Source organism: Staurois parvus, unplaced genomic scaffold (genome assembly GCF_062004578.1).
Source record: "Staurois parvus isolate SC_StPar_1 unplaced genomic scaffold, SC_StPar_1.0 ptg000175l, whole genome shotgun sequence".
Lineage (NCBI taxonomy): Eukaryota > Metazoa > Chordata > Amphibia > Anura > Ranidae > Staurois > Staurois parvus.
Window position 1 is genome coordinate 9,301,208 of NW_028317971.1, and position 26,525 is coordinate 9,327,732.

Here is a 26,525-nt window from a genome sequence, read left to right on the forward strand (position 1 = left end):
GCGTTCAACGAAGCGCAGGGCTGTGGAGGGGGTGAAAGCAGCTGGCTCAGGCGCTCAGCAGCTTGCTAAGAGGCTAAGCCATCTGCCAGTCTAGATCTTTTCAGCACCTGGACTGGCTCTGTGACGTCAGCCGACAGCAAACTTTAGCCCACTTTTGGCTGAAAATGGGTCACAGGAGTGCAAAAAGAACTGCACTCATATGATCCATAGGAGAAGTATAGCCAAAATAAATATTTGGCTATAATTCTCCTTTAAAAGAAGTGCATCCTCCAATGGTGGATGGCTCGATGGTCAAAGCTTTGTTAAGGCGGAATACTGCAAGATCTACAGAGCGGGCAGTCTACTTTTTACCAAAATCCTCAATGGCTACATGGCTAAGCCTCATTTTGTTACCAACTCAGCTGCTGGTTAGCAGGAATAGGCTCAGCGCCTGAAGGTGACCAGGTCAATGTAGGCAGGCAGCAGAGAAACACTGAATGGCAGGAAAAAGCTGGGGCACACACAGCACTCCTAGTACTCGATTTCTCAGTGTAAAACCAATGGAAAGCAGGAATTTTAAATGGTGCCCAGTGGTCCTAGTGAAAAAGTAGCTCCCAGTGCTTGACCCACATGGCCTACTCACACAGTGAGTCGTCAGAGAAGACAGTGTCACACCTGGGGTTGTGCTGTTGACTCTGAACCAAGAGAAAGATTTGCCAATAACTTAGACAGCACACACTGCTCTAGAAAGTATTATAATGCAGAGCCCTGTGCCCAAAGGTCACATTCCAGGCTAGCCCTGCATTCGCCCAGTCGAACTGGGTTCTGACTTTCAAAATAAGGCTTAACCTCCTCGGCGTTATGATTCTTTCCAATTTTTGGTGCTGAAAGCGGTACCATTTTTTTGCATGGAAATATGTAGTTTTTTTATTGTAGGCTGTAATTTTTAGGAATAACTCACTGAAATCTGTCCGAACAAGAGTCTAGTAAACATTCCGGATATGATAAAATTTGAAACACGAAATCATAAATTATAATTTAATAAATAATCATAAAAAATAATATTATAATAAATTTAATTCAATAATATAATCAAGCCAAAAACACTGAAATTTGAAATACAGAGGCAAATTCGCACATCGCTGAGCAAAGTCGCAAAATAGTTTTCAGTGTCTGATGCCGAATTTCCCTACGAGTCATTATCACTCAATTCTGCAAGTGGTTCTGATTTACTATCGCTGTTCTAAAACCGCTTTTGACGTAAAGGGATGCTTTTTGGACGCCATAGACTTTTCTAAGTTTCCAGGCAGAAAGAACAGTCAAAATGCAGGCAGGGCACAGGACAAAGCAGTAGGGACAAAATATATGTGAAATGCATTGAAACAGCAATGACAGCAAAAATGAAATTTTTTAAAAATTTCAAACTTCCCGCCGACATCACAGGGACTGGAACACGGAAGCCGGATGCCGGCATCGGCCGGAGGAGATGGCCGGGGACGCTGCAGGGGACACATCGCGGGAGCGAAGGACAAGGTAAGTGCTGCAGGGACCCCCTGAGCAACGCCGCATGGTAAGCCCGAGTGTAGCTCGGGGTTTCCGCTCTTCGTATTGAAATTTTACCCCGAGCTACACTCCCGAAAACCGCTAAGGAGGTTAAGAAAGGCTGATCTGGAGAGACACGTGAGAAGACCAGCTCAGTAGCTATTTCACAGGAATCTTGACTGAAGAAAATAAAATATAGTAGCTAGTAAAAAGGTTAGACTTTTCTCAGTGGAGCCGACAAAAGACAACCATTTTTCTAGGACACTAGCAAAAAAAAAAAAAAAAAACACGAGGCATGCTGGAAGGAGAAGTTATACTGGACTGGGCCACAATATTTGTTTTGCCAGCGTTTATCCCTCCTGTGATCAGCAGTATAACCCAACTATAGCTGAATTTCAGTGTCCCTCAGGGAAGAAAATGATTACCTACTCTGTGAAATGCTGCAATTTCTATAGCATAAGCAGTGGACCATGCTGTAACAAAAATTAGATTTCAGTAGATCTAAAACCTTTAACACCTTAATGTAATGGAATCTGGTCCAAATGAATGATGTGCAGGAAGTGGCTAAAAAAGGCCTGAAAGAGATCAACAGCACTGTCATACAATAGAAAAACAGATGAAAGTATTTATTAAAAAATAATATAGCAATTGTTTATAATACACAGCGCTGTCATCCACTTCCAGTTTAGATTTACTTAAAGCTTTACTGTGTTAATCACCTATAATTGAATAGTGTAATGGCCAAGTGTTATGAGCACAAAATGTACTGTATGGAAACCATTAGATTTGAGTTGAAGGTAACCAACAATAAGCATAAAATATATGAAGCTGTACACAGGTCAAGTACAAAGTGCTAAATGGCAGTGTCATGCTATAGGTAAAAATAGGCTTTTCTGGAAATATATCGCTTCTACATACCGATGTACACCAGTTACACTTTCTTCAACGATGCCCTTAATCTTCTTAAACATGTTAGGATACTTCTTGTATATCCAGTGTGTCAAATCCCCACCATCATCCAGTATCTGCAAAGACAGCCAAACTCTGTGAAACTGGAGATCTTTTAGACGAATTTTAGTAAACACAAACTGCAGTATCCTAAACCTGAAACAATTGTTGCCCAGCAGTGGACAGTTTTATTAAACGTAAAATCTTGTCATACTAAGGATGATGAGATAACCCTGCCATAGGCATTTTCTTACACATAATGCACAGAAAAACAGACATGCCTCATTTTTTCAAACTGCAGAGCAAAGTGGCATACAGCTCTGAACAGCCTCAATGAATAACATTCCTTCTTATGACACACGTGTTTTGCTTTACAATGCACACGTTAAAGCCCAAAAAGGTGTGAATGGGGCTGAATAGGTTTCAAAATTGTTTCAAGCCAAATAGTTTAGTTTCATACTTTCAAGCCAAAAAAAATTTGAAGTTGTAAAAGTCTGCACAGGAACTGTAAGATTTGTTTTCCTGCTCAAATGGTCATTAAAATGCTACACCACATCTCTGGACTCTGAAAGTTCCTTTTCTAATGTATCCAGGCAACGCTGTGCCAATTCTACTTGGCAGGCCACTGGCTCCTCACCATAGCCTAGTGGTATTCTAGAGGTCAGTGCAAGATCACCATTCTTTCTCTTTAGCCATTGTGTACTGATCAGGATGATCGATGTTCTGTTTCAAAGCAAACAGTAGCACCCGGAGTAAGGGATCACTGTAAACATCTTCGAAACTCCCTAGGCTGTTTTCTAGGTAGAAATGGTCTGGGCTACGTGGAAGCCAACTTCTATTTTGTGCAAAAAATTGATGATCCTTCATGACGTTAAAATTATAACATAAAAAGGTTTATGTTTACCTCTAAACTCCTAGGACACTTAGTCTACAATCGCCTGAGCTCCTACTTCACTGACAACCTCCTTCTTGACCCTTTATAGTCTGACTTTCGATCACTACACTCCACTGAAACTGCCCTACTAAAACTCACTAAATGATCTACTAACTGCTAAGATCAATGGCCACTACTCCATACTCTTACTACTTGACTTCTCTGCGGCTTTTGATACGGTTGACCATCCCCTCCTCCTCAAAAAACTCCACTCTCTTGGCCTCCGAGACTCTGCTCTCTCCTGGTTCTCCTCCTACCTATCGCAGCACTCCTTCAGCGTTAACTTGAATGCTGCCTCCTCCTCTTCACTCCCTCTCTCTGTAGGGGTCCCTCAAGGTTCTGTCCTTGGGCCCCTTCTCTTCTCCATCTACACCTCCTCACTTGATAAACTCCCATGGCTTTAAGTACCATCTCTATGCTGATGACACACAAATTATCTTTCCACCCCTCACCTCACTTCTTCAGTCTCCTCTCGCATTACTAACCTACTAAGCGACATATCGGCATGGATGTCACTCCACTTCCTCAAACTCAATCTTTCCAAAACTGAGCTCTTAGTATTCCCTCCAGCCCGTGCCCCCTCCCCTGACTTCTCCATCAAGATCAATAACACAATCATCAGTCCCTCCCCTCATGCCAGGGTACTAGGTGTAATCCTAAACTCTCATCTGTCCTTTCAGCCCCAAATCCAATCGCTGTCCAATGCTTGTAGACTTCTCCTCCGCAACATCTCCAAGATACGCCCATTCCTAACCTCGGAAACCACTAAGCAATTTATTCACTCCCTAGTTATATCTCGCCTTAACTATTGTAACTCTATCCTCATTGACCTACCTGATCGCAGGCTATCTCCTCTTCAGTCTATCATGAATGCTGCTGCCAGACTTATCCACCTTACTAACCGTTCTGTATCTGTCACCCCTCTCTGCCAATCCCTCCACTGGCTTCCCATTGCCCAACGGATAAAATTCAAAACACTAACACTGACGTATAAAGCCATTTATAACTCAGCCCCAAATTACATCACCGATCTTGTCTCTAAATATCACCCAAACTGTACTCTCCGCTCTTCGCACGACCTCCTGCTCTCTAGCTCCCTTGTCTCCTCCTCCCGTGCTTGTCTCCAGGACTTCTCCAGAGCTTCCCCCATCCTCTGGAACTCTCTACCCCAATTTATTAGACTATTGCCTACTCTGCTCAGTTTTAGGCAATCTCTGAAAACCTCTCTCTTCAGGAGAGCCTATCCTGCCCTCAGCTAATAATGGAATCTTCTACTATTCCAACCAGTAAATCCCCCACAGCTACTACCTTTTGTACCACTAGCCCCTCCCTCCTAGATTGTAAGCTTTGAGGAGCAGGGCCCTCCTAACCCTCTTGTATTGAACTATACGGTTGCTGTATTGTCTCCCGTTATATTGTAAAGCGCTGAGAAAACGGTTGGCTCTATATAAATCCTGTATTATAATAATAATAATATTATATTTAGGCAATACTGGATGTGATTCTGTTTGATAAAACACTAGTAAGGTGCAAAATGAAAAACAATATCTATGCATGCAAAAAAAATATACAGAGTTCCTGGAAATAGTGAGCTATCAGGACACAAATAAGGCAGGCCATAAATAACGTGATTTGATGGGGAATCCCTCCCGTGAATTGGGGGGGTTATGCACAGGGGGAGCTGTCCCTGCTGCTGGGAGAGCACAGTGATTACTGCAAGTGAATATAGCCGCAGGTAATAATCACTTGTAAAAGGCAATGGATTGAATTCGGTATAATCAACTTACAAATACATGGTTCAAATCTTGGCCAGTCCTTCGTGAACTGGCTGAGATTTGAACAGTTTATGGTTGGTTTACCAGGTTCCAAAAATTTAGAAAGCAGAGTTGCACTTCAAATGTTAATACATGCCAGAATAGTGCTAAACTTTGATAAACAATTGCATCCATGCAGAGATTGTTTATTCAGTAATAAACGATTGCTTATGCACTTTATTACTCTGGTTAACATTCAGCCAAACAGAAGACTAATGTGTAATGTTTCCAAACAAGAAAAATCAATGAACTAGCAATACCACCTAGAAAACACATAACTCCGTTACTAAAAAAAAAAAAAAAAAAAAAAAAAAAAAAAAAAAAAAAAATCACCTCTAATCTTTACCTAAATTAGGTTTAGCCCATTTCAGTAAGAATTCAGACAGCACCTCAAATACTGAACTGTTGCATACTTAATGCATTCTGCACAGTGTAACTTCCTCTTTCTGTATATTTAAACTTGCAAGCTAGATCTAGATCAGATTGGGGGCTTTGACAAACATCTTTGGTACCATTTTATTTAACTTTTTAAAAAAATGTTTAAACAGGTATTCTGTGAGAGACAGTAAGAAGACATCAAGACACTTATGATGCAGGGTAAGTTTTATAAATTAAAAAAAAAAAAAAAAAAAAAAAAAAAAAAAAAGGTTGCGGGCTGGACAAGTATAGAAAAGCAAAGGAGGAAGAACTCCCATATACCTAAATGCATTTCAGTGTTTCATTTTCAGTTCTAACTGGAGAGCACTATTAGTGTAGCACAGTAAGCCTGGAAGCTTCATTCAGATTTGCAGGCCTTGGGCAGCTGTACCCACCATGCCCAGAGTAGTTACACCGGTTAGAACACATTGAATTTTCCATTTGGCCTACTCTGCAAATGCTATTTTGACAATTTGAAACTGAAAAGCTGTCATCTATTTTCTCTCACTGAAAAAGCACATTTCTTCTGAATGCTTTACAAATTTGCATTCTTATGTACACTGTCTTACCATGTTAGGTTGCCAGCCTTCCACATTCACACAGCGATCAATACACCACCAAAAGTCATCTTCAGATTCTCCCTTCCAGGAGAAAACTGGAACTCCTGGAAACAGAATTAATATTGATTAAATGAAGATTGGTCCCATATTAGTTTCACAAAGAAAAAAGGCCCTCTAATCATACACAACATAAAAGGCCAGCTTTCTATAAATGAGTATTTAACTAGCATTTAGCCCCATGCTAATGTTTATCTTTGCCCACCATTGCTTCCTTTGACAGGTACTGGCTGACACTGTGCTAGTTGTTCCTCTGGTCTTCATTAACTACAAGGGAACTCAGAGTGTCTCTCAGTTATAGGATTTCTATGTCCCATGCAAGACGGAAGCTTCAGTCAGGTGGGAAAACGTTTTATCTTGCAAAAGCCACTGCAGGCTGTAGATGGCAGTGTGTACCTATCTTTAATACTATAATTGTCTGATACAATTATAGTATTTAAAAAAAAAAAAAAAGCCAATAAATTGTGAGAAAACATGACCAATTACTGAAAATCATAACTATTGCTACTAATTTTGGTCAAGATATCCAGGCTTCAATGACCTTTGAGCTCTCTATTACAAAGGTTAAGGACCCTTGTAATAGAGGAAAAAAAAAAGTAAATCCAGGTTTATTCATTTGTAACTCAAAGGAATAAAATTAACCTTAAGCTGGCTATACATTAGTAGAATTTCGTTAGAAAATGTTATAAGAACATATTCAATTTTCTAACCATTAGTGGGGGCAAATGCATTTTCTTTAGACCACAGTGGCAAGAAAACTCAAAGGGGCAGGATGTCAAATTTTGGAATGAAGGAATGAAGTCCCAGTTTAACAACATAGGATAACTATTACAATGTTGTTTTAAAACTACAGAAAAAAATCTTACCCCTTAGTTCATCCCACTGGTGGCTGCATATTTGCAGTGACTGTGAATTAAAGCCCACTTTTTTGGATGCTGCATTATGTAGTTTGCAAGAGGTTAACATGTAATGATGTTAAATAAATGAACAAGGTATAGATCAGTTAAGGACTCAATATTATACTCTGTAGCCTTCTGAATCCAATCTGCAACTCTGCCCAGCAGATTAGGACATTCGTAAACTATAGACATTTTTGGAACCGATTAATTGCTCATTATTGTGCCTGTAACAATCACAAATGTTATACTCTATTCCCAAATTAGAACCTCTTGAGTCTGAGAGAATGGTCTGAATGAATGGTTGAGGATACAGTATAAAAAAATTCTTTAAGATTAATGCATAAAAGTGTTGAAAACGTAGGTCACTATAATGTACTCCTCTAAGCTACAGTTATCACTTACCACTCTCAGCCAGAGCAGCAGCCACTTCATTAAGAGTAGAGTAAATATTACAAGCAGCCCACCTACACTGTGCTCCAAGTGCCCCCAACGTCTCAATTAGAACCTGGAGAAAAGCAAAGGTTTTAGAGATATTTATCATTCATTATTCACCCAAGCACATTATTTGTTTCCTAACTAGTAAGAATTAGGACTAAATTTTTAATGTGCATTTTGGAACACACAAAAAGACAAGTGTTCACATCTGTGCACTGCATTGGTTAACAGATGAGGCATGTCCCGATTTTTGGGGACTTTCATGCACTGTGCCTGGATAATGAAAGCGATTTACAAACATTTAAAAAACAAAATAAAAAAACAAAAAGGGTGGGAGGAGACACGTTAACTCCTTGAGGATACACTCCAGCAATTGGGCCCTGGGACCATTATGTAGTGTAAAATTCTGGCTATATAGGGAACCAACAGCAAGGGCTCCTCACCTTCTCTCTGACCCGATCTGGATAAGTAACTGTACCCAGCAGAGATGCCCCTTCTTGCCCTTGTTATATATACTTACTATGGAGCGATTGCAAGGCAAGACCCCAATATTCAAAGGTATGTCAGTTGGCCAATGTCACTGTAAGCTCTCCCTTTATGCAGATGACCTCTTACTATGCATCTCTAACCTCCATGACTCCTTTTAGCAAAGCATTTACTGACTTTGGCTCAGTAAGAAACTTTAAGGTTTACCGTATCTTTAGCCACATCTGCCTCATCCCATTTCCAATCTAATTTTGCATTTAAGTGGCAACAAAAGGCTATTAAATACCTTGGTATCCAAATTCCTACCTCCCTGTCTACCCTATAGGATAATTACACACCCCTTTCTCATATAATCCAAGGGTATCTTAAAGAATATTGTAAGCAAAACATTTCTTGGTTTGGGCGTATGAATGTTGTCAAAATGGATGTGCTACCTAAATTCCCTTACATCTTCCAAATGCTCCCCATCACTCCTCCACCAGGTTTTTCTCCCATCAGTAAATAAGGCTATTCGTAATTATATCTAGCGACATACGAGGTCTCAAATTTGCCCTGCTATCTTGTCATTACCCAAGAACAGAGGAGGTGTTGCTCTGCCTCACCCTTTTATCTTGCTTTCATGCGGCTTTGCTGCGTCGGATAGTTGATTAGTACTATGGTAAATCCGCTAAACTTTGGACCCTCTTAGAAAATGACCAGATCTCCTCCAACCTCATGTCTTTACAACACACAGACCCCCTACTGCTGATCTATTGCTGCTCGTAACCGCTACCACATTACAGATATGGGACAAATACTCTAATCACAACCAAGCCCCTTGACTGCTATTCAGGAACACATCGTTCCCTCCAACTTTTACTAGCTCCAAATTCCTTTCCTTGCAAAGGTCTGACGCCCCACTTCTGCGCCACACGCTCCATAATAAGAACCTAATTCCTTTCTCCTGAGTACGTTCCTCTTGTCAAAGTTCTTTGGGGGCATTAAACACACAACACAATTTCTAGGTAGGCTACTGGACAGAAGTTTTGACCAGGCCACTTACAGAATTTGAGTCATTGCTCTCCCAGTCCACTAGAATGGAACACTCACTATCCCAGATTTATTGAATCCTTTTGAAAGCCTCTCATCCATATCCTCTGCTATTCCAATCTAAATGGGAGTGGGAGCCAAATATATTGCCCGACGACATGGATTGGGACAAAACACTGGCACTTTCCTTTAAACGATCTATATCATGCCAAGCCCAGGAATGCAATTACTGCATTGGGTCTAGGTGGTATCAATGCCCTACTATCCTACATAGAACTGCCCCTACCATCCCAGATGGAAAGATGTTGGAAATGTTTACAGGCCCCTGGCACCATGATGCATATCTGGGGCACCTGCCCACGTATCTCTTTCTGGATAAAATACTAAAATTATATGACAACCTTGTTGGGGACATATTCAAAAATTAACCTAACATAACTATACTTTCTATGTTGCCAGGCTCCTATAGACAAATCAAGAAAAGCTTAAGTCAACATTTCCTCACAGCAGCCTGCTCTGTCAACGCTACACATTGGCGGCAACCGCCTGTAGCCTCTTTGGCTGATTGGGTTTGTGATATGAACAGGATCGAACACCTGGAATGCATAATAGCACTGGAGTAAAATAAGACTGACTTACAAACGAGTGTGGACCGCCTGGTTTTCCTCCAATTTTGGGGCCTTTGTAGCGGTTCCTTCTGGGGCCTCTCAGAAATAGATGGCATCCTCCTCTACCCCCCCCCTTATTACCCCCCCCCCCCTCTCTCTCTCTCTCACATTTTTCTACCTCTATGGGCTTAATATCTTTCACCTTGTATACATGGTGCTCTGAAATGTACTGTTCTGTTTCTTATATGCTTATATAGACAGCAGCACCATCATGCCATTTTCAGTGCGATCTCTCACATTATAATACTAGATGATTATTCAGCTAATTATCTATAGGTGCTTTGCTAATCCTAACATGTCTTGATGACCTTTACTTTTATAATAACCTTGTGATGTTTCTACTTACATTACTCTGGTTTATATGCATCCCTGTACATTTAATGGAAATAAACCTTTATCTCTGTACTGTTTAAAAACCGAATAAAACAGTTTCAGCATTAAAAAAAAAAAAAAAAAAAAAAAGGGGTGAAAAAAAAGCAGACATGGATACATGTGAACCTGGCCTTAGAAAAAGCTGATTATTTCCAATTGAATTGGAGGGTGTTTTACCTTAATGCAGAGAATGCTTTAGGTAAAAAAACGTTTGCGTTTAAAGTCACTTTAATTTGAGCCTTGCATTAACAAACACCATAAATGGTCACATAATGAAATAGAACTATTACCAGTTTCAAAATATAAAAGCAGTGTAGTGCTCACATGCATTCTCTTTCTAGGAATAGTTTTCTAGACATCACCAAAGAGTTAGAGCATAGAAACATGTGTAGAGCACACAGTGGTCTTGCACATCCGAATACATATGTCTACTGGAAATGGTGGTTCATGCAATTCCCAAGCAAAAAATAGATATGCCTCGCAAAGGGCAGCTTCGATGGTTAATGTAAAAGCTAAGACTGTGGTATTGTGAAAATGAACCTTTGTCAGTCACCCCTGAAGCTCGATGTTCCAACACAGCCGGGGCAAGCAGATGGTCATTAACTTGAGAACATTGATGGGAAGTGTGGACTTCGACAACCATGTCCATTGGACACCTCCCCAGGCTGGCATCCTTTATGAGAACCATCCAGGTTAACGCCCCCCTTCACCTTCCAGTGCAGGATTGTTCAGCCACCAGGTCAGATATCCTGGCTTTGAGACATAGGCACTTTAGACTATCCACAGACTGAGGAAACTGATGGAGCTTGTCCCACGTAGTCCGCACTTTGAGCTGAAGTCCTGGCCTTAGTGAAACTTGGCACTGCCTCAAATTAGGCCACCTTGAGAACCACTATCATCATGGAAACCCAGACATTGGATTTCTTTTTCCCAGGGCGGAAACACCCAAGTTTGAGTCTTGTGCAAAACTAGGCCTAGGTACTCCAAGTGGTGGGATGAACTATTGAAGCCTTCTGTAGGTTGAGAATCTACCCAAACATTGGCCACCAGGGCAGAGGTGGAGTGATCCTTCAGAAGGTGGTCATTCAGATATTTGATAATGTGAATTCACAGAGTGCAGTAGCAGCAGGATCGAGGCAAGCACCTTGATGAAGAAACGAGGGACTGTAAACAGGCCAGAAGAAAGCTAGGGCTGCTGAGGGCAGACTGATGGTATGGTAGCTGCAATCCTATAGTCAAAATTGGCACAGTTGCAGCTGAGGGGAAAAGAGATTTCAATCAAATTTCAACAAAGTCTTCAATCTTTCAATATAATTAAAATTATAGTCTAGAGACCGGCTCTCACTAGAGAGGTCATTCATCACCCAAGAGCATTAGTAAAAAACTAAGCATTGCGGGGAGTAGGAAGGTTTATATTGGCTGTCCCAACAACTTTGTCAGTTTCCTCACCTAAAATGGCAGCATAAAACCCATGGTAAAGATTTAAAAGGAGCCAGAGTCCTGTACTGTACCTTAAAGCAGATGTAATATGCAATTTAATGCATTCCCATTGACGGAAATTAAAAAAAAAAAAAAAAAAAAAAAACGCAACTAAAAACATATGGGCTACATCTAGCAAAAACCCCACAATGCAAGTGATCGCCATCGAAAATGCCCATCTACACTACTACACAGTAATATTCAAATAAAATTTCAAGCATTTTGCCGATCCCAAATGCCCATGGACTCCAGCACCTAAGAAATGTGATTAAAAGAAAATATTACACACAAGTAGAATTTCCTTTCATGAAACAAAAAGATACAAGCTTACCGCAGTCTGTGCAGTTATGTGAGTACAACCAACAATCTTGGCTCCTGCCAATGGTTTTTCTCCTTGGGCTCTCTTGCGTAAAGCCATCAGCGCAGGCATCTCTGACAAAGTAAAACAGCACAAAGCTTATATCTTAACAGCAAGTGGAAAATGAGAAAAAAAAAAAAAAGAATAATCAAGGAGAACAGAAGACCTCCGGATTGCACACTCCTCAAAGTGACCACTCATTAACCATATTATGATTAAGCTCAACTGTAATGAAATCTCAATCCTTTGAAAAAAATCTAAACTGACACTGGATTACCTAGGTGATAGTAGTGGTATTACTGTACAAATGTAGAGGGTGTACATTATGACAAATCGACAGGATTGTAAATGCAGAAATATTGGAGAGGGGGGCCATTCTTTTTGTAATACAATCCTTATCCAACTTTAACTTCTTTAAAGAATAAGTACACCTTTCTAAAAATAATAAAAACGCACTTTTTTGCAGGTAAGGTTTTTTCAGGTTTTTCAGCAGATCGTAGGTGCAATGCAGGGTTTCTGCAGAATGTCAGTGTATTTGTCTGCTTTTACCTTGTACGGGCAGGCAGTTAGTTCATTGAGCGTTCCTGTCACTGTCTATCTAGAGTGCTCACTAGCTCCCTGGTAGTTAATTGAGAACGGCAAGCCACAAAGGCTGTCGGTACTTGTAGTTCATTCACAGAACTATGAATGAATGACACAACCATGTGAGCAGTGCCCCGCATGGCTGTTATTTTCAAACTGTGACAGCGGGTGAGGGGGAGATGATCTCCCGGCCTGCGCTGTCATAATTAGCAGGGTGATCAGGGGGAGGCTGCAGGAGCGAGTGAAACATGTAACATGTTCCCAAAGGTAAACTTATACTTTAATATACAAAAGAACTCTGAAGAGCACAGTCACAAAAACATTACCCATGTGCAATGTCAGAAAAAACCTGCACAGGTTGATGCCACACTGAAGTACAGCTCCACTTCACTTAATGGGCATTAGCCTCCCTTGCTGGCTGCAATGCCACATAATTGTAATTGCTAGCAATGGAGCAGCAAGAGAGGCACATCCTTCACGATTCTAGCCAGGTGAGGGTGTAATACCACAGAGGGCGAGTGGACTCTTAGTTATACTATTGTTGTTAATTGCCAATGACAGTCACTAGTATCTAAGGCAGGGGTCCTCAAACTTTTCAAAGGGCCAGTTTACTGTCCTTTAGACTTTAGGAGGGCTGGGTTGTCGCCAGTGGGGGTAAAAATGTCCTGGGCCCAGCATCAGTGAAGGAAGAATAGTGCCCCCCATTGTTGGCATCAGTGGGGGGGGGAATAGTGCCCCCCATTGTTGGCATCAGTGGGGGGGGAATAGTGCCCGCCATGGTTGGCATCAGTGGGGGGGGAATAGTGCCCGCCATGGTTGGCATCAGTGGGGGGGAATAGTGCCCCCCATGGTTGGCATCAGTGGGGGGGAATAGTGCCCCCCATGGTTGGCATCAGTGGGGGGGAATAGTGCCCCCCATGGTTGGCATCAGTGGGGGGGAATAGTGCCCCCCATGGTTGGCATCAGTGGGGGGGAATAGTGCCCCCCCATTGTTGGCATCAGTGGGGGGGAATAGTGCCCCCCATTGTTGGCATCAGTGGGGGGGAATAGTGCCCCCCATTGTTGGCATCAGTGGGGGGGAATAGTGCCCCCCATTGTTGGCATCAGTGGGGGGGGGGAATAGTGCCCCCCATTGTTGGCATCAGTGGGAGGAATAGTGCCCCCCATTGTTGCCATCAGTGGGAGGAATAGTGCCCCCCATTGTTGCCATCAGTGGGAGGAATAGTGCCCCCCATTGTTGCCATCAGTGGGAGGAATAGTGCCCCCCATTGTTGCCATCAGTGGGAGGAATAGTGCCCCCCATTGTTGCCATCAGTGGGAGGAATAGTGCCCCCCATTGTTGCCATCAGTGGGAGGAATAGTGCCCCCCATTGTTGCCATCAGTGGGAGGAATAGTGCCCCGAGGGCGGAAAAATGCTAGCAAAGGGCGGCATCCGGTCCTTGTGCCGCAGTTTGGAGACCCCTGCTCTAAGGGATCATCATTGCAGCATATATTTGCACATTTTTGTGGTCTGTGTGCTGATATTTTTACCACACAGCAGATGTACCTTGCCAAATCAACTGCACCTGCCTCAGGGCTGAAAAAAAATGCATGCATAAGTTTGAATTGAACGTTATAGTATTCCAACACTCCCAACAACTTTACAAGTTTAAAGAAATTAAAGGACTGGAAGCTGACAATTTACAAGCACTGCTCTCTATACTGAACAATCTGTAAATCAGGCAATACTAGTTTTAGCATACCAAAACTATTTTCCATTCACATTTCAAACAAAAAATATGGGATTTCAAAGGAGATGAAAGGATGCACAACCTGCAACGCTGGGAACACACAAATGCTCATGCTAACATTCTAATTAAAACATAGTCATTACCTTGCTCTGCAATTTCGATCTCCCGCCGCCCAAATTCAGCCTGCTTGATGTTCTTCACACAGAAGTCACTGCTGCCCTTGGAGTTCTTCTGCTGCTTGTCCCGCGGTGAAGTCTCATCGTCTGAGCTGTCTGTGTAGGAAGCAGCTAGTGAAAGAGGATATAATCAGCAAAGGCAAAACAATATTTTGCCTCTAATGAAGCATGTTCAGAGGATTCTGAACATAACGCCAACTGAGAACAATTACTTTTGTTAAAACATTAATGCAAAATGTAAAAAAAAAAATAAAAAAATGTTATGCTGGTGGAAAACATTATACAGAAAACACAATACTCACAAGCTTGTATTTCATTCCAGTTAAAGGGATGTGCCATAAAAAAAATACACATTTTACACAGGTTAGAAGAAATGCTAATGTTTGAATTACATTTCTTATAAATTATGAAGGTGACTGATGGTTGGCAATGCCAGAACTTTGCCCAAACTTTGCCCTGTCACTCCTATGAACTGCTGAAATAGTTTGCAGAGTTTTACGTGAAATAACTTATTATTGAACTGTGAGGGGGAGATTTACATGACAACACTTGCCTATGGAAGGCCAATCCAACAACAAATTTATGAATGAATCTGCATTCAGAATTTCGGATTCCCTGAACAAGAAACCCTTTAACAAGGTTTTTGCCTGTTTAAAACATTGTTACCCATGTTGAATAATTATAGCTGCGTTCTAAAACTGGAGAAAGATGAAGAGCATGGAAGGGCAGCATAGAACGCCACCATGTTCTAACCATTTATGATGTGTGCACACCTTCCAAGTAGACTTCTGAAAAATGTACCATCCTCATTAAAATGTTTGATTAGGCATTCTCCCTGGCTATCTACACCTCAGAATTAGATAGCACAACACTGGGCTTCTATAGGGTAAAATTTAAACAAGTCTCACAGACTTGTGTTGTGAACCACCTCTCACCACACAGATCTCTTCAAATCTCCTTCATTACACTCAGATAAGCATCTGCATTAAATCAAACCTGAATCATATTCCAATACTGCTGTATAGATCTACAGACACAACACACTCCGCTTTGTTTACTGCATCAACTTGTCTTATGCTAGAATTACAATTATGGGATAACCTGACATCTTACATATGTATAGTATGTGAAGAGTACAAGACGCTTTATTTAAATGTTTCAGCAGTGATTGCACACGGTCTAATCTCCAAATCCAGCATTTTTTTAAATGGGCAAATACAAATGAAAAAATGCAAGGGAAACGTCAAATACCATAACGACATGACCAGGATGGAAGTATGGGATAACGCACTAATGAAACGGGCAAAAGAACAGACTGATTCCAAGCACCGTGCAGCAGACCTTTGCAGAAGTTAATAGAGTGGGCCCAGGATTAGATCGTGCAGAAATATTTCCCTGAAGGCCAGTCCCCAGCAGGGCTCTGTCCGGCACAGCCTGACCTGCAAATCCCTGTGAGACAGGAGCCTGGCATTTTCTGGGCTAGAATCCCACGGTGACCTAAAGCCCTAGAAATCTGTGCTTAATAAAGGAATGACATTGACAGAATATCTGCATGAGAATGAAGAGAGAAAGCCCAGACTTGAAAAAGATCAGCCAGTTCAAACTGGATTTCACTCAGGAAAAAAAAAATAAAAAATTAAAAAGGCAGATCTCGTGACTTGCATAATGTTATAAACCTTTTCCCTCCAAACCTTACCTTTTATTATAAGGATGGGTTTACATTTCTGAAGAAAGTTTTTCTAAACTCACAACAGAGCAGCTTAGATTTGTTAGTTACTAACTGGATAAGAAAAGTACTCCTGGCAGAGAAATACAAAGTCAAGGGCAACTGAAGTATGGACTACCCATACTTTTCATGTCATAGGAGTAAATTTACTAATGTTGTCCTGTGATTCATAGTCAGCTGATAGTGGGCTACTGCCTAGCAGCCAGCAAGATGTCAGCATGCACACAGCTACCTGATTGACAGCCGGCTCCACTTTTCAGCAAGTGACTGACAAGTGGAACCAGCCATGCCCATCCCCTCCTAAGCTTGGCACTGCAGTGACAGCTATTGGCGCAGGGCAGGGTTCAGTGACAGTCATTGCTTTCCGCTGTGAGCAAACTGAGAGCTGACATGTCAGAGGTCATGTAGTCTGACAGCTCTTGGTCTTACAGCCAGACAGCCACAGTGTCACATGGATGCTGCAGCATAGAGGTGAGTATATAGGTTTATGAACACCCCATAATTCTCCTTTAAAAGAAGATCACCACACAAACATATTTCCATTTGAAAAATGGACTAGTATCTCTCTGGCTACGAATTATGAAGCAGCCCACAAATATTAGGTAAAGTGACAGCCAATTGTTTGGGAATGATTACAGATTACAACTGCCAGGATAGCCCTGCTTTGCAGTTGATTCAGTTGCTAAATAATCCAGCAATTTACAAGATGTACTGTAAGCAGTGTACAGGAACTGTCTTGCAAAGAAGGTTTTCAATGTGAATTGTAAATAATTTAATAAAAGAGAAGTATAAGATTACAAAAAAATAAATAAATAAAATGTACTTACCTAGGTGGAAGCAGCATCAGTCCAGAGCTGCATCTGTCCCCCACTGCTTCTAAGACTGCTTCAAAGACCGCTGATCGCTCAATTCTTAGTCTTCAGGGAGCAGAGAGATGGTGACTGTCAATGGTCGGCTCTTTGCTCTGCGCCCCAACTCTCACTGAAGCACAAGACTGGAGGGGGCAGAAGCAGCTGGCTCAGGCTCTCAGCGGTGCACAGAGGCTGAGCCAGCTGCCTGTCAAGGTATCTGAGTGGATCCAGTCTTAAAGTCAGGATCTTTCCTGGGCCGGCTGAGTGACACCAGCTGAGCAGTCTTTACCCCAGTGTCTGCCGAGAACGGGCCACACAAGGTTGCAGAACGAACTGCACTCTTCTGATCCATAGGAGACGTAGGGCCAAAAGAATATGGCCCTACTTCTCCATTAATGTCAATTCCTGTTTGTCTTATCATAAGACCTTTTAAGATTTATTTCACTTTTGCAATAAATGGGTACAACCAGCATGTGGTTTATCTAAAGTAAAATAATATAACCATGAGTGCAAATTAGGGATGCACCGAAATTTCGGCTACCGAAACATATCGTCCAAAAATAGCCCTATCAGCATTTTGTCGATAGGAACAAATTTAGCCAATACAGCGGACTGTGTGTATTGCAGATGTGAGATGGGGTGTGGAGAAAGGCAGGAGAGGAGCAGTGTATACAGTGACTGGCTGCCTATATGTCAGTGCTGCATTTTAAAATGTAAATACAGGCTTTTTTCTTTTTCACTATAGCGCAGAGAATGAGTTGTCACTTTCCCCAGAACGAAAGGAAACAAATGGGCGGAGTCACTGGGTGACCCTGCCTTTTTGTTCATTTTAGCCATTTAATGACAGCACCTTCTCTGAGCTATAGTGCAGGAAAGAAAAAGCCGGCAATTGCATTTAAAAACAATCCCGTTTTTTTAAAACGTAATGGCCAGCTTTTTTCCCTTTACTTTAGCTCAGAGAAGGAGCTGTCATTCCTGGAGGATTAAAAGGAAACAAATGGGCGGAGTCACTGGGTGACCCTGCCTTTTTGTTCATTTTAGCCATTTAATGACAGCGCCTTCTCTGAGCTATAGTGCAGGAAAGAAAAAGCCGGCAATTGCATTTAAAAACAATCCCGTTTTTTTAAAACGTAATGGCCAGCTTTTTTCCCTTTACTTTAGCTCAGAGAAGGAGCTGTCATTCCTGGAGGATTAAAAGGAAACAAATGGGCGGGGTCACCCAGTGACCCCGCCCCTTCGTTTCCTTTAGCTCTGAGGAAAGTGACAGTTCATGCTCTGAGCCATCGTGGAAAAAAAGCAAGCCAGTAATTACATTTAAAAACCAGCACTGACATACAGTGACAGCCAGTGAAGGAGACACTCTGTATATACTGCTCCTCTCCTGCCCCCTCCTTGCACACACTGCCACCACCTCCTTCCCCCAACAAAGAGGACCTGTCACTTATATGCTGTCACATAGGGGACTATTGGTCCCCTATGTAATAGCAATAAAATCATAAGTTACAGAAAAAAAATATATATACATTAAAGTAGAAAGAAATGCAAAAAAAATTGGAGCCTCCCCACCCCCACATATGCAGACATTTTGGTTTTCGGCCACATGTATTCTGAATTTTCAGTATTGATTTTGGCACCAGAATTTTCATTTCGCTGCACCACTAGTGTAAATAAGTCTGCTTTCATCAGACTTCCACAAACAGAAAACTGAAAGGTGACATCCATTCACAAAATACAAGGCGTGCTGTGAATGGTCAAAATAGGAGGGGCAAATAAACACAGTACTGAGTCTGCACATGAGATTTGCAGCTCTAATGGTTGCAGCATCAGCAAGTTATACAAAGCAGCATGAATTAAATTGTAATAGTAAAGAAAGGGAAGCAATCCTACTCATGTGAATAAATTTATTTTTCTTACACAGCAGATTTTAAAAAGGGAAAAAAAATGTAGCTTGGAGTGCTGCATTAAATATTGCTAGTGTGTATGGAGGTCAACAAATACAAACACTTGCGCACTCCATTTTTGCTGTCTTCTATAGTCAAGCGCCTTGTATATTTTCTCCTAATGCCGTACACTCTTCCAGTAATACAGAAATGGGCAATATCGGTTTAGAGGATCATAAGCCAGTACTTACCAGAGCTGTAGCTATCTGTTGATGACTGCGATATAGAACGAGATAAGGAGCGACGACCTATCTTTGTGGGACGTTTGTTAAACTCCCGCTTCTGATCTGCAAACTGGATCTGCTGCGAAAAAAACATAAAAAGACTAGAACCAGCGAAATTGACTGAAGTTCATCTCTGAGTTTAAAATTAAATTATTCTTGAAGTGGACATTGCATCAAAATGCTAGTTCAGCTTTTCTGGTAGGATCCACCACCACACCAATGTAAAACCAGTTATATATATATATATATTTATTTATATTACACACCAGCTTCTGTCTTCTTTCTGTAGGAGATGATGACATCACTGGGCATTCTCATGGGGACCTTGGGAATGCTGACAAACCAAAATCTTGTGAGAATACACTCCAGGGCTGTGTAGGAGTCGCCTAATGAGATTTGGGATCCTCAGGGAAAGCCCAGTAACATCACCTTCACCCAGAGGAGCTTGCACAGAGGGGTGAGGACCTTACATTTCTTGCAAAGTTACACTTTAAGAAAGTTTCTGACCCTAATGAAATAATGCACAAGGCTAGGACAAAAAAATGCTAGATAGATTAAATTTTTATATATATATATATATATATATATATATATATATATATATATATATATATATATTTTAATATTCCACACACCAAAATTTACATTAAAAAACATTTTAATGTTATGCGAAGCAAGATATGGAAAACTGCAAAACAGATCAAGACTATCTAAAAATTACTTTTGTCGAGAGAGAAAAGATCTTAAAAACAAAGTATTGATTTCACGTAAACTGGAAAGTAATATTACCAATATATTTCTCAAGTACAAAAGACATGATTATCAGTCTTAAATATTTGCATTGCTACAATGTTTGCATTCTGGATAACTTCAAGAACAAAGAAAATAAATGATGGCGCTGATATCTTTGCAGCAACGTGATATGATGAAACCAGAGAACAGAGTTTTATAGGTTTATAATCTCAGGTATCCAAGTCCATAAACTTGCTTAAAGCTGTAAGCAAGGATTTTTATGGAAGAGTCTTGAGTGTCAACTGAAGCACAAGAACACACTAAGTTTTAACAGCAAAATTTAAAAATTACATAAAGGAGTGACAGACAAAAGTATGTGATAACTGCTTTTATAAGTTACAGTTTCTAAATCACATTTGTATCATTTCTAAGACTAAAGTCAGTTAACCAGAACACAACTAGAAGCCTTCCACTGTCAAAGCACAAGGTGTAAAGATGTTTAAGACACAGTTTGAGTCTGTGCATTCATTAAAATGTACACGTTAGGACATACCTTGGATCTATATAAGAGACATTATAGGAGGGGTTTTGCAGAATTCAAAGATCACTTGAAAAACAGAAACGCAAATTCTGCTAATCAAGTCTATAAGGCCCTCACCTGAGACTTTCCATCCATCTCTCCATTGACGCTGTATTTCTTTTTGCTATTCAGCACACTGATAGACCACCAGCTATCAGACATCTCTGAGTATGATCTGGGTATAGCCCAAGTCATGTTTTTATGCCCACATCCTGTCTGCTCTGGTTTTATCTTGCCAGCTATGTTTGGTAAGAGTAGGCCTCCCACCCCTAAAGTTAATGAGACATTCCAGAATTTACTGTTACTTTGCGTGGTTTAACAGCCAATTACATCCAGTGGCCTGTTAACTATCATTCTAACAATGCCAAACATCAACAGCTTATTTTTATGTACGTAACACGACCTGTAATTACCTTGTTAATTAGGCACATTTTTAGTGTGTTAAGCCTGAAGCTAGTGAAAGATTTACACACGACCATCCACAACCTGTTCTAATATAGAGTACACTGATTACCCCATTGTGTCTTCAATTAAAAGGTCAAATAAATGAGAAACTAGTACTAACATTATAATTATGGGGCAGACTTGTGTTTACTGCACTAGTCTTGGAAGGCCAACCAGTGTTAAATGAACAGCCATATTGTTACCTGTGAAGTGTGTGTGGTTTTTTTTTTTTGTTTTCAGTACAGGGACTTTAAGTGTTTATTGATGTTTAGGGTAGAATCAAAAAACAATGTCCACATTGTTATGCAATTGTAACAAATACAAATTATAATACAATTGACAATGGCTGAGCAGTGGAACAATGAGGGAATTAAAAAAAAAAAAAAAAAAAAGCATCACACATATAGCCTTGATAAAAGGAAACCAACTAGTCATCAATGAAGGCAGAGTAGAACAAATTCCATGCTCCAGATTAGGTGTCTCCAAACTTTCTAAACAAAGGGCCAATTTATAGTCTATCAGCAGAGGGGGCTGGACTGTGGTCAGCATGGGTAGAAAATGCCCCAGGATTGGTGGTCAGTGGGGGTAGAAAAATTTCATATCACCTGTGGTCACTAAGTCGAGGAATAGTGCCCCATTACTGGTAATGATAGGAGGAATAGTACCCCATTGTTCGGGTGAGTGGAAGAAAAATGTGCCCCCTAATTGGTGTCAGCAAAATAAATAGTGCCCTATCATTTGTGTCAGTGAGAGGAATGATAGTTGGTGGCAGTAGGAGGAATATTGCATCATATCAGTAGGAGAGAAATACCACATCTGGCCCACAGTTTGGAGACCACTGCTTCAGAATTAGTCAGAAAACAAGGTCTCCTACTGAAAGCCAAACTACTATGAACTGTATCCTTAGCACTTTTCCTATCAGGGATGTATATTGATTCTGCTTGGAGTTGGGCACCAAGTTTGAAGCACTGGGTTAGTCGATATTCACGCCGTTAGTGGGGCAATACCGTCGGCTGTTTTTCGCGGATCTTCTCATTTACTTTTATCGGTCATGCTAGAAAATCCACGAAAACGGGCGTTTTTCGTGGGCATCGCTGCCAGCAATGACCGATTTTTCGTTTATCAGCCGAAAATTCGGCCGATAAACGACCTGTCTATGGTCTGGCTTAGTATATTCTTCATCTCTGAATCAGATAACTGCTGATGACATAAGCCACATACTTGGTTAACAAGCAGTGCATATTGGAGGCTGTGGTCATGTACCACATGCATGTATGCAGTGTACAGTATTTAACTTATTCTGCACCGTAATCCACGTGCATTTGCAATACAGTCTGTTTCTTCTACAGTAGTCTCCTCACTGGTTCATTTCTGAGAATGTTCTAGTGTTCTAGATTGTAAGCTCGAAAGAGCAGGGCCCTCGATCCCCTCATGTTTTGCATTGTATTGGTATTGTTCTGTCACATGTTCTGTCCCCCTTTGTAATGTACAGCGCTGAGCGAACTATTGGTGCTTTATAAATACTGTATAATAATAATAATAATAGTGTTCCTTTTAATAGCAGTTTTCAATTCAATGTTGCATTTATGTTAACTATTTAATAAAGTACTTTGTAAAACATTTACTTACTAAAACCTGGATATGTTGCAGACCTCTACCTTTGTATCCAACAATGGCACCAAGCATCCATATGTATAGGCTATAACATGCATATAAAATTCAGCAACAAAGTCAAGATAGGATACATAATAGCACATGCTATAAAGACTACTAGCTAAATAAATATAAAATATAACTGCTGTGTTCACAGAGGCATTTTCATCACCTTATACCCCCCACCAGTACCTTAAAGTATGGGGGGAATGTGGCGTAAAGACAGCCTTTTAGAAATATGGATTAGTATCTTGGCAACATATCTGAAGGATATAATCTGATTCCCTGACATGCTTTCTGGTGCTTTACAATAAAGCAGATGGTAAAACAATTGCAATCTATATTTTCTTTAAGTAGAACTGTAAATTCCTATATTTTTTAATGGACTTCCTCTTGACAGACACACAGCAGGTTACGGGAACAGACCATCGGCACACAGGAATCACCAATCTACAAGGATATCTGTGACAATGGTGTTTCAATCAAAAACCATCTTGTGGTCAATAATACCATGTTTTCCTAAAATACCTCAAGTGGGAAAATACCACAATAAAGACACTAGATGACACTGACGCTCATAGGAAATAAATGTAAGTTACAGAGATATATTCATTATGGCTGTGCTAAGGCACATTGGTACAGCATTGTTTTCTATTTTTTATATAATAGACCCAAGTTTTATTTTTGGCCAAAAATAAATGCAGTACTGGCTGTGGAATCCAGAGGGTAAAACATTGCACCTACCTGGCTGGACCATCTGTAATACACTATATGGCCAAATTTCTGAGTTGCTAATGCTATTGCCCATAAAGATGTTTTACACAATTGTGTGCTTGCAGCATTATGGAAACAGGTTTGGGAAGGCTCGGTTTCAGAAAGATATACCTCTGTGCAGGAAGCCAGGGCAATAAGCTACCGCCTGATGAGTTTAGTACTGTGGCCTGCACAGAGTCCTGGCCTAAAGCCTATTTAACCCAGTTGGGAGAACCTAAAATAAAAAAAAAAAAAAAAAAAAAAAAAAAAAAGGGGCAAAATCCACGCCAAGTCCTCCAATTTAACATTTGTACCTGGACCTCACAAATTCTCTTTTGGATGAATGGCCACAAATTCCCACAGACACTCCAATTTGTTGAAAGCCTTCCCCGAAGTGCCCCCCAATTTATAGGAGGCAACAAAATATTGAGACCTATGGCTTTGAAATGAAATGTTTAACAATTTACGAAAGAAACAAGTTTAAAAAAAAACCAAAAACCGTTTTAGTCAAGTGTCCACATGCTTTTATCTTTATACTGTATGCTAGCAACCTAGTGCTAACTGACCAAAATTACTCGTAATTCTTTCCTTGGTATTTTGTAAATAGCGGGATCTGAGCTGGAAATATCATGTGACGCAGCCAATAAAAATCTCATAAAATGTGTGTTACAAAAAAGTCACTTCAAATCCAACCAGCAAAATATCTTGAAAAACATGCACATTCGATCAGCCTAACTTGAATCTCCAGGCCTACAGAGGAGGAAGGGAAAGCACAGTAGAACAGCCTACATGACTGGCTTATTAAAAGCCATGATTCTTCAGAGAATACTTGGCCTCCTCCGCCTTCCCAACAATGCCCCCTGTGCACAGAAGGCTGAGAAAAGCAGGCGTTTCTCAAAGCTTAGACTTCAGGAGTTGGATTTACCCTTTTGGCACAGAGTTGAACAACCAGTCACCACTTCTATTGCCTTCCTTCGAAGGATTATCATGGATATCACACTGCTTTGTCTTTTACTAGTCAACAGTTCAAAGTGATAGCCCACTAGGGCATGGGGTAAGAACTTTTTACAGTATGAAAGGAATCACCTTTCACATTCTAACATATTGGTTTGCACTCACAGTGCTGTATTACAGGATTTGCTGTAATAAAGCCATGGCTGGGTAGAGCTGGACACTCTTGATACATTTGTACATGTAAAACTCATGCATATTTTAATAGCTAGTTCATAAGGGTGTTTTTAGTAAGCATATATAACCAAGATCCTGTGTGTTATTTTAAAGTTTGACATGCTTTTGCGATGAATTTAGAAAGCTCTTGCATTTTAACCATTCCACAAGAAACAATGAAAATCACCATTAGATGCTCTCCAACACTTGCTTAGCACTGAAGAAACATTTGCTAGAAGTTGCTATAACGCCTGATGAACACGGTTTGCAGCGTCCAAATCAAAGCACAGCAACACAAAAGCTTATTACATAGTTGATAAGACTGAATAAAGACACCAGTCCATCCAGTTTAGCCTGAGTGTGTGTTTATATCACCCCTGTACATTGCGTTCACTAGGAAACGCATCTAAAAATGTCCTGAATTTACCTACACCACCAACTGCTGAAGGGAGTTTCACATCCTTACCACTCTAACTGTAAAGAATGCCTAATGCAGTTTAAGATTCTTGTCCAACTTCATTTTGTGACCATGTGTCTTATTTAGAGACTAAGTTAGTTTCCTTTCAATACTAGGGATACCATTCAACAGTTTAATTTGTATATTTTAAACACATCCCCTCTTAAATGCCTCGTTTGTAGTCATTGCTCATAATGGAGGTCCTCTAGCTCCCTTATTAGATTTGTTGCCATTCTCTGGATTCTTTCCAGTTCAAGCACATCCTTTCTAAGTACTGGTGACCAAAACTGGACTGCATACTTGAGATGTAGCCAAACAAGAATTTTGTAAAGTGGTAGAATTGTTTTCTCTCTTACGGAAATACCTTTTTAATTCATGCTAACAGTCTGTAGGCCTTGCTTGCTGCAGCTTGGCATTGCAAGCTACCCCAAGATTCTTTTCCATTCTTGATTTCCCCAGAGGTCCTCCCCCTAGCGAATAACTTGCATTCATATTTTTAGCTCCCAAGTGCATTACTTTACATTCTTCAATATTAAACTTCACCTGCCATTTAGCTGTCCACCCCTCAGTTGTAAGTTGGACCTCTTGTAAAGTTGCTTTATCCTGCTGTAAAGTTATTGCCCTGCTTAGCTTTGTATCATCAGCATTCACCAAGGACTGAAGTACTTGTTCCAACCACTAAATTATTTATGAACAGGTTAAACAGAATTGGTCTCAGGACAAAGCCCTGGGAGGGACCCCACTTACAACTCAAGATTGTTCGAAAAGAAAATGTGTATGTATACCAAGATTTGCCTACAGTTTCGATTAAAGCAGAGCATTTGGAAAGCATCTTAAAATCTTAGCAAATGTCCATGTGAACAAGCTCTAATAGTCATCATCCTAAACATGCCTAAGAACTTCAAAGTAAGATCAACAATGTCTTGCATGAAAAAGTATAATGAAAACATAAAGCATTCAGTTATGCTTCACCCTGTGGCATTCTTGACGTTTTGAAACTCCTAAGTGACTTTTTCCCTCTTGCATGCAATCACTTCACTTATCCAAAAATGGTGTTTCTCCCAATGTATGCATAGTGCATGGAAAACAGAGATTTTCCAATGCACCAAAGTACTTATACACAGTAAAAGCAGTCCCAGAGTTACGAACAGTCGCATTAAGAATGACTTGTCCTTACGGAGGGAGAAACAGGAATTGAGAGGGAATCTACCCCTAGGAAGGGAAATGCACTCCTGTAAAAGTTTTCCTGGGAAAAAGGTGTCTCCACTGAAGCTTTATCACCAATCCTCGTTTCCACAACAACCCAAAAAAATGTTCAAAATCCAATTGTCACAGGAACAGAAAGTGAGGCGAAATCTTCTGAACAGGGGCACAGACAGCAAAACAAACATTACATGGGTGTGTAACCCTTCCCTCTGCTATCCAGAAAACTTGAAAAAATGTACCTGTTTCAACTCTGCCCAAACCCCACAAATACCATCACTAGATCAATCAGATCATGGAAAATGCAACCCAGAAAATAAAAATTTAAC

General features: G+C 40.7%; 1 protein-coding gene across 10 annotated transcripts in view; it reads right to left on the reverse strand.

Annotated features, from left to right (window-relative positions):
* The window catches only part of AHCYL2 (adenosylhomocysteinase like 2), a 168,215-nt gene that overhangs the window by 41,185 nt on the left and 100,505 nt on the right, over positions 1–26,525 (reverse strand). For 3 of the 10 annotated variants that reach the window (XM_089676926.1, XM_089676936.1, XM_089676930.1), the window contains exons 2-7: positions 19,175–19,286; positions 14,434–14,577; positions 11,951–12,051; positions 7,553–7,655; positions 6,204–6,298; positions 2,440–2,546 (exon numbers count right to left, since the gene is read on the reverse strand). In XM_089676926.1, coding sequence (XP_089533052.1) covers positions 2,440–2,546; positions 6,204–6,298; positions 7,553–7,655; positions 11,951–12,051; positions 14,434–14,577; positions 19,175–19,286 — 662 coding nt within the window. Of the gene's footprint in view, positions 1–2,439; positions 2,547–6,203; positions 6,299–7,552; positions 7,656–11,950; positions 12,052–14,433; positions 14,578–14,768; positions 17,950–19,174; positions 19,287–26,525 lie in introns of those variants that run through there. The other 7 variants (XM_089676928.1, XM_089676932.1, XM_089676929.1 and 4 more) reach the window with 4 other exon arrangements.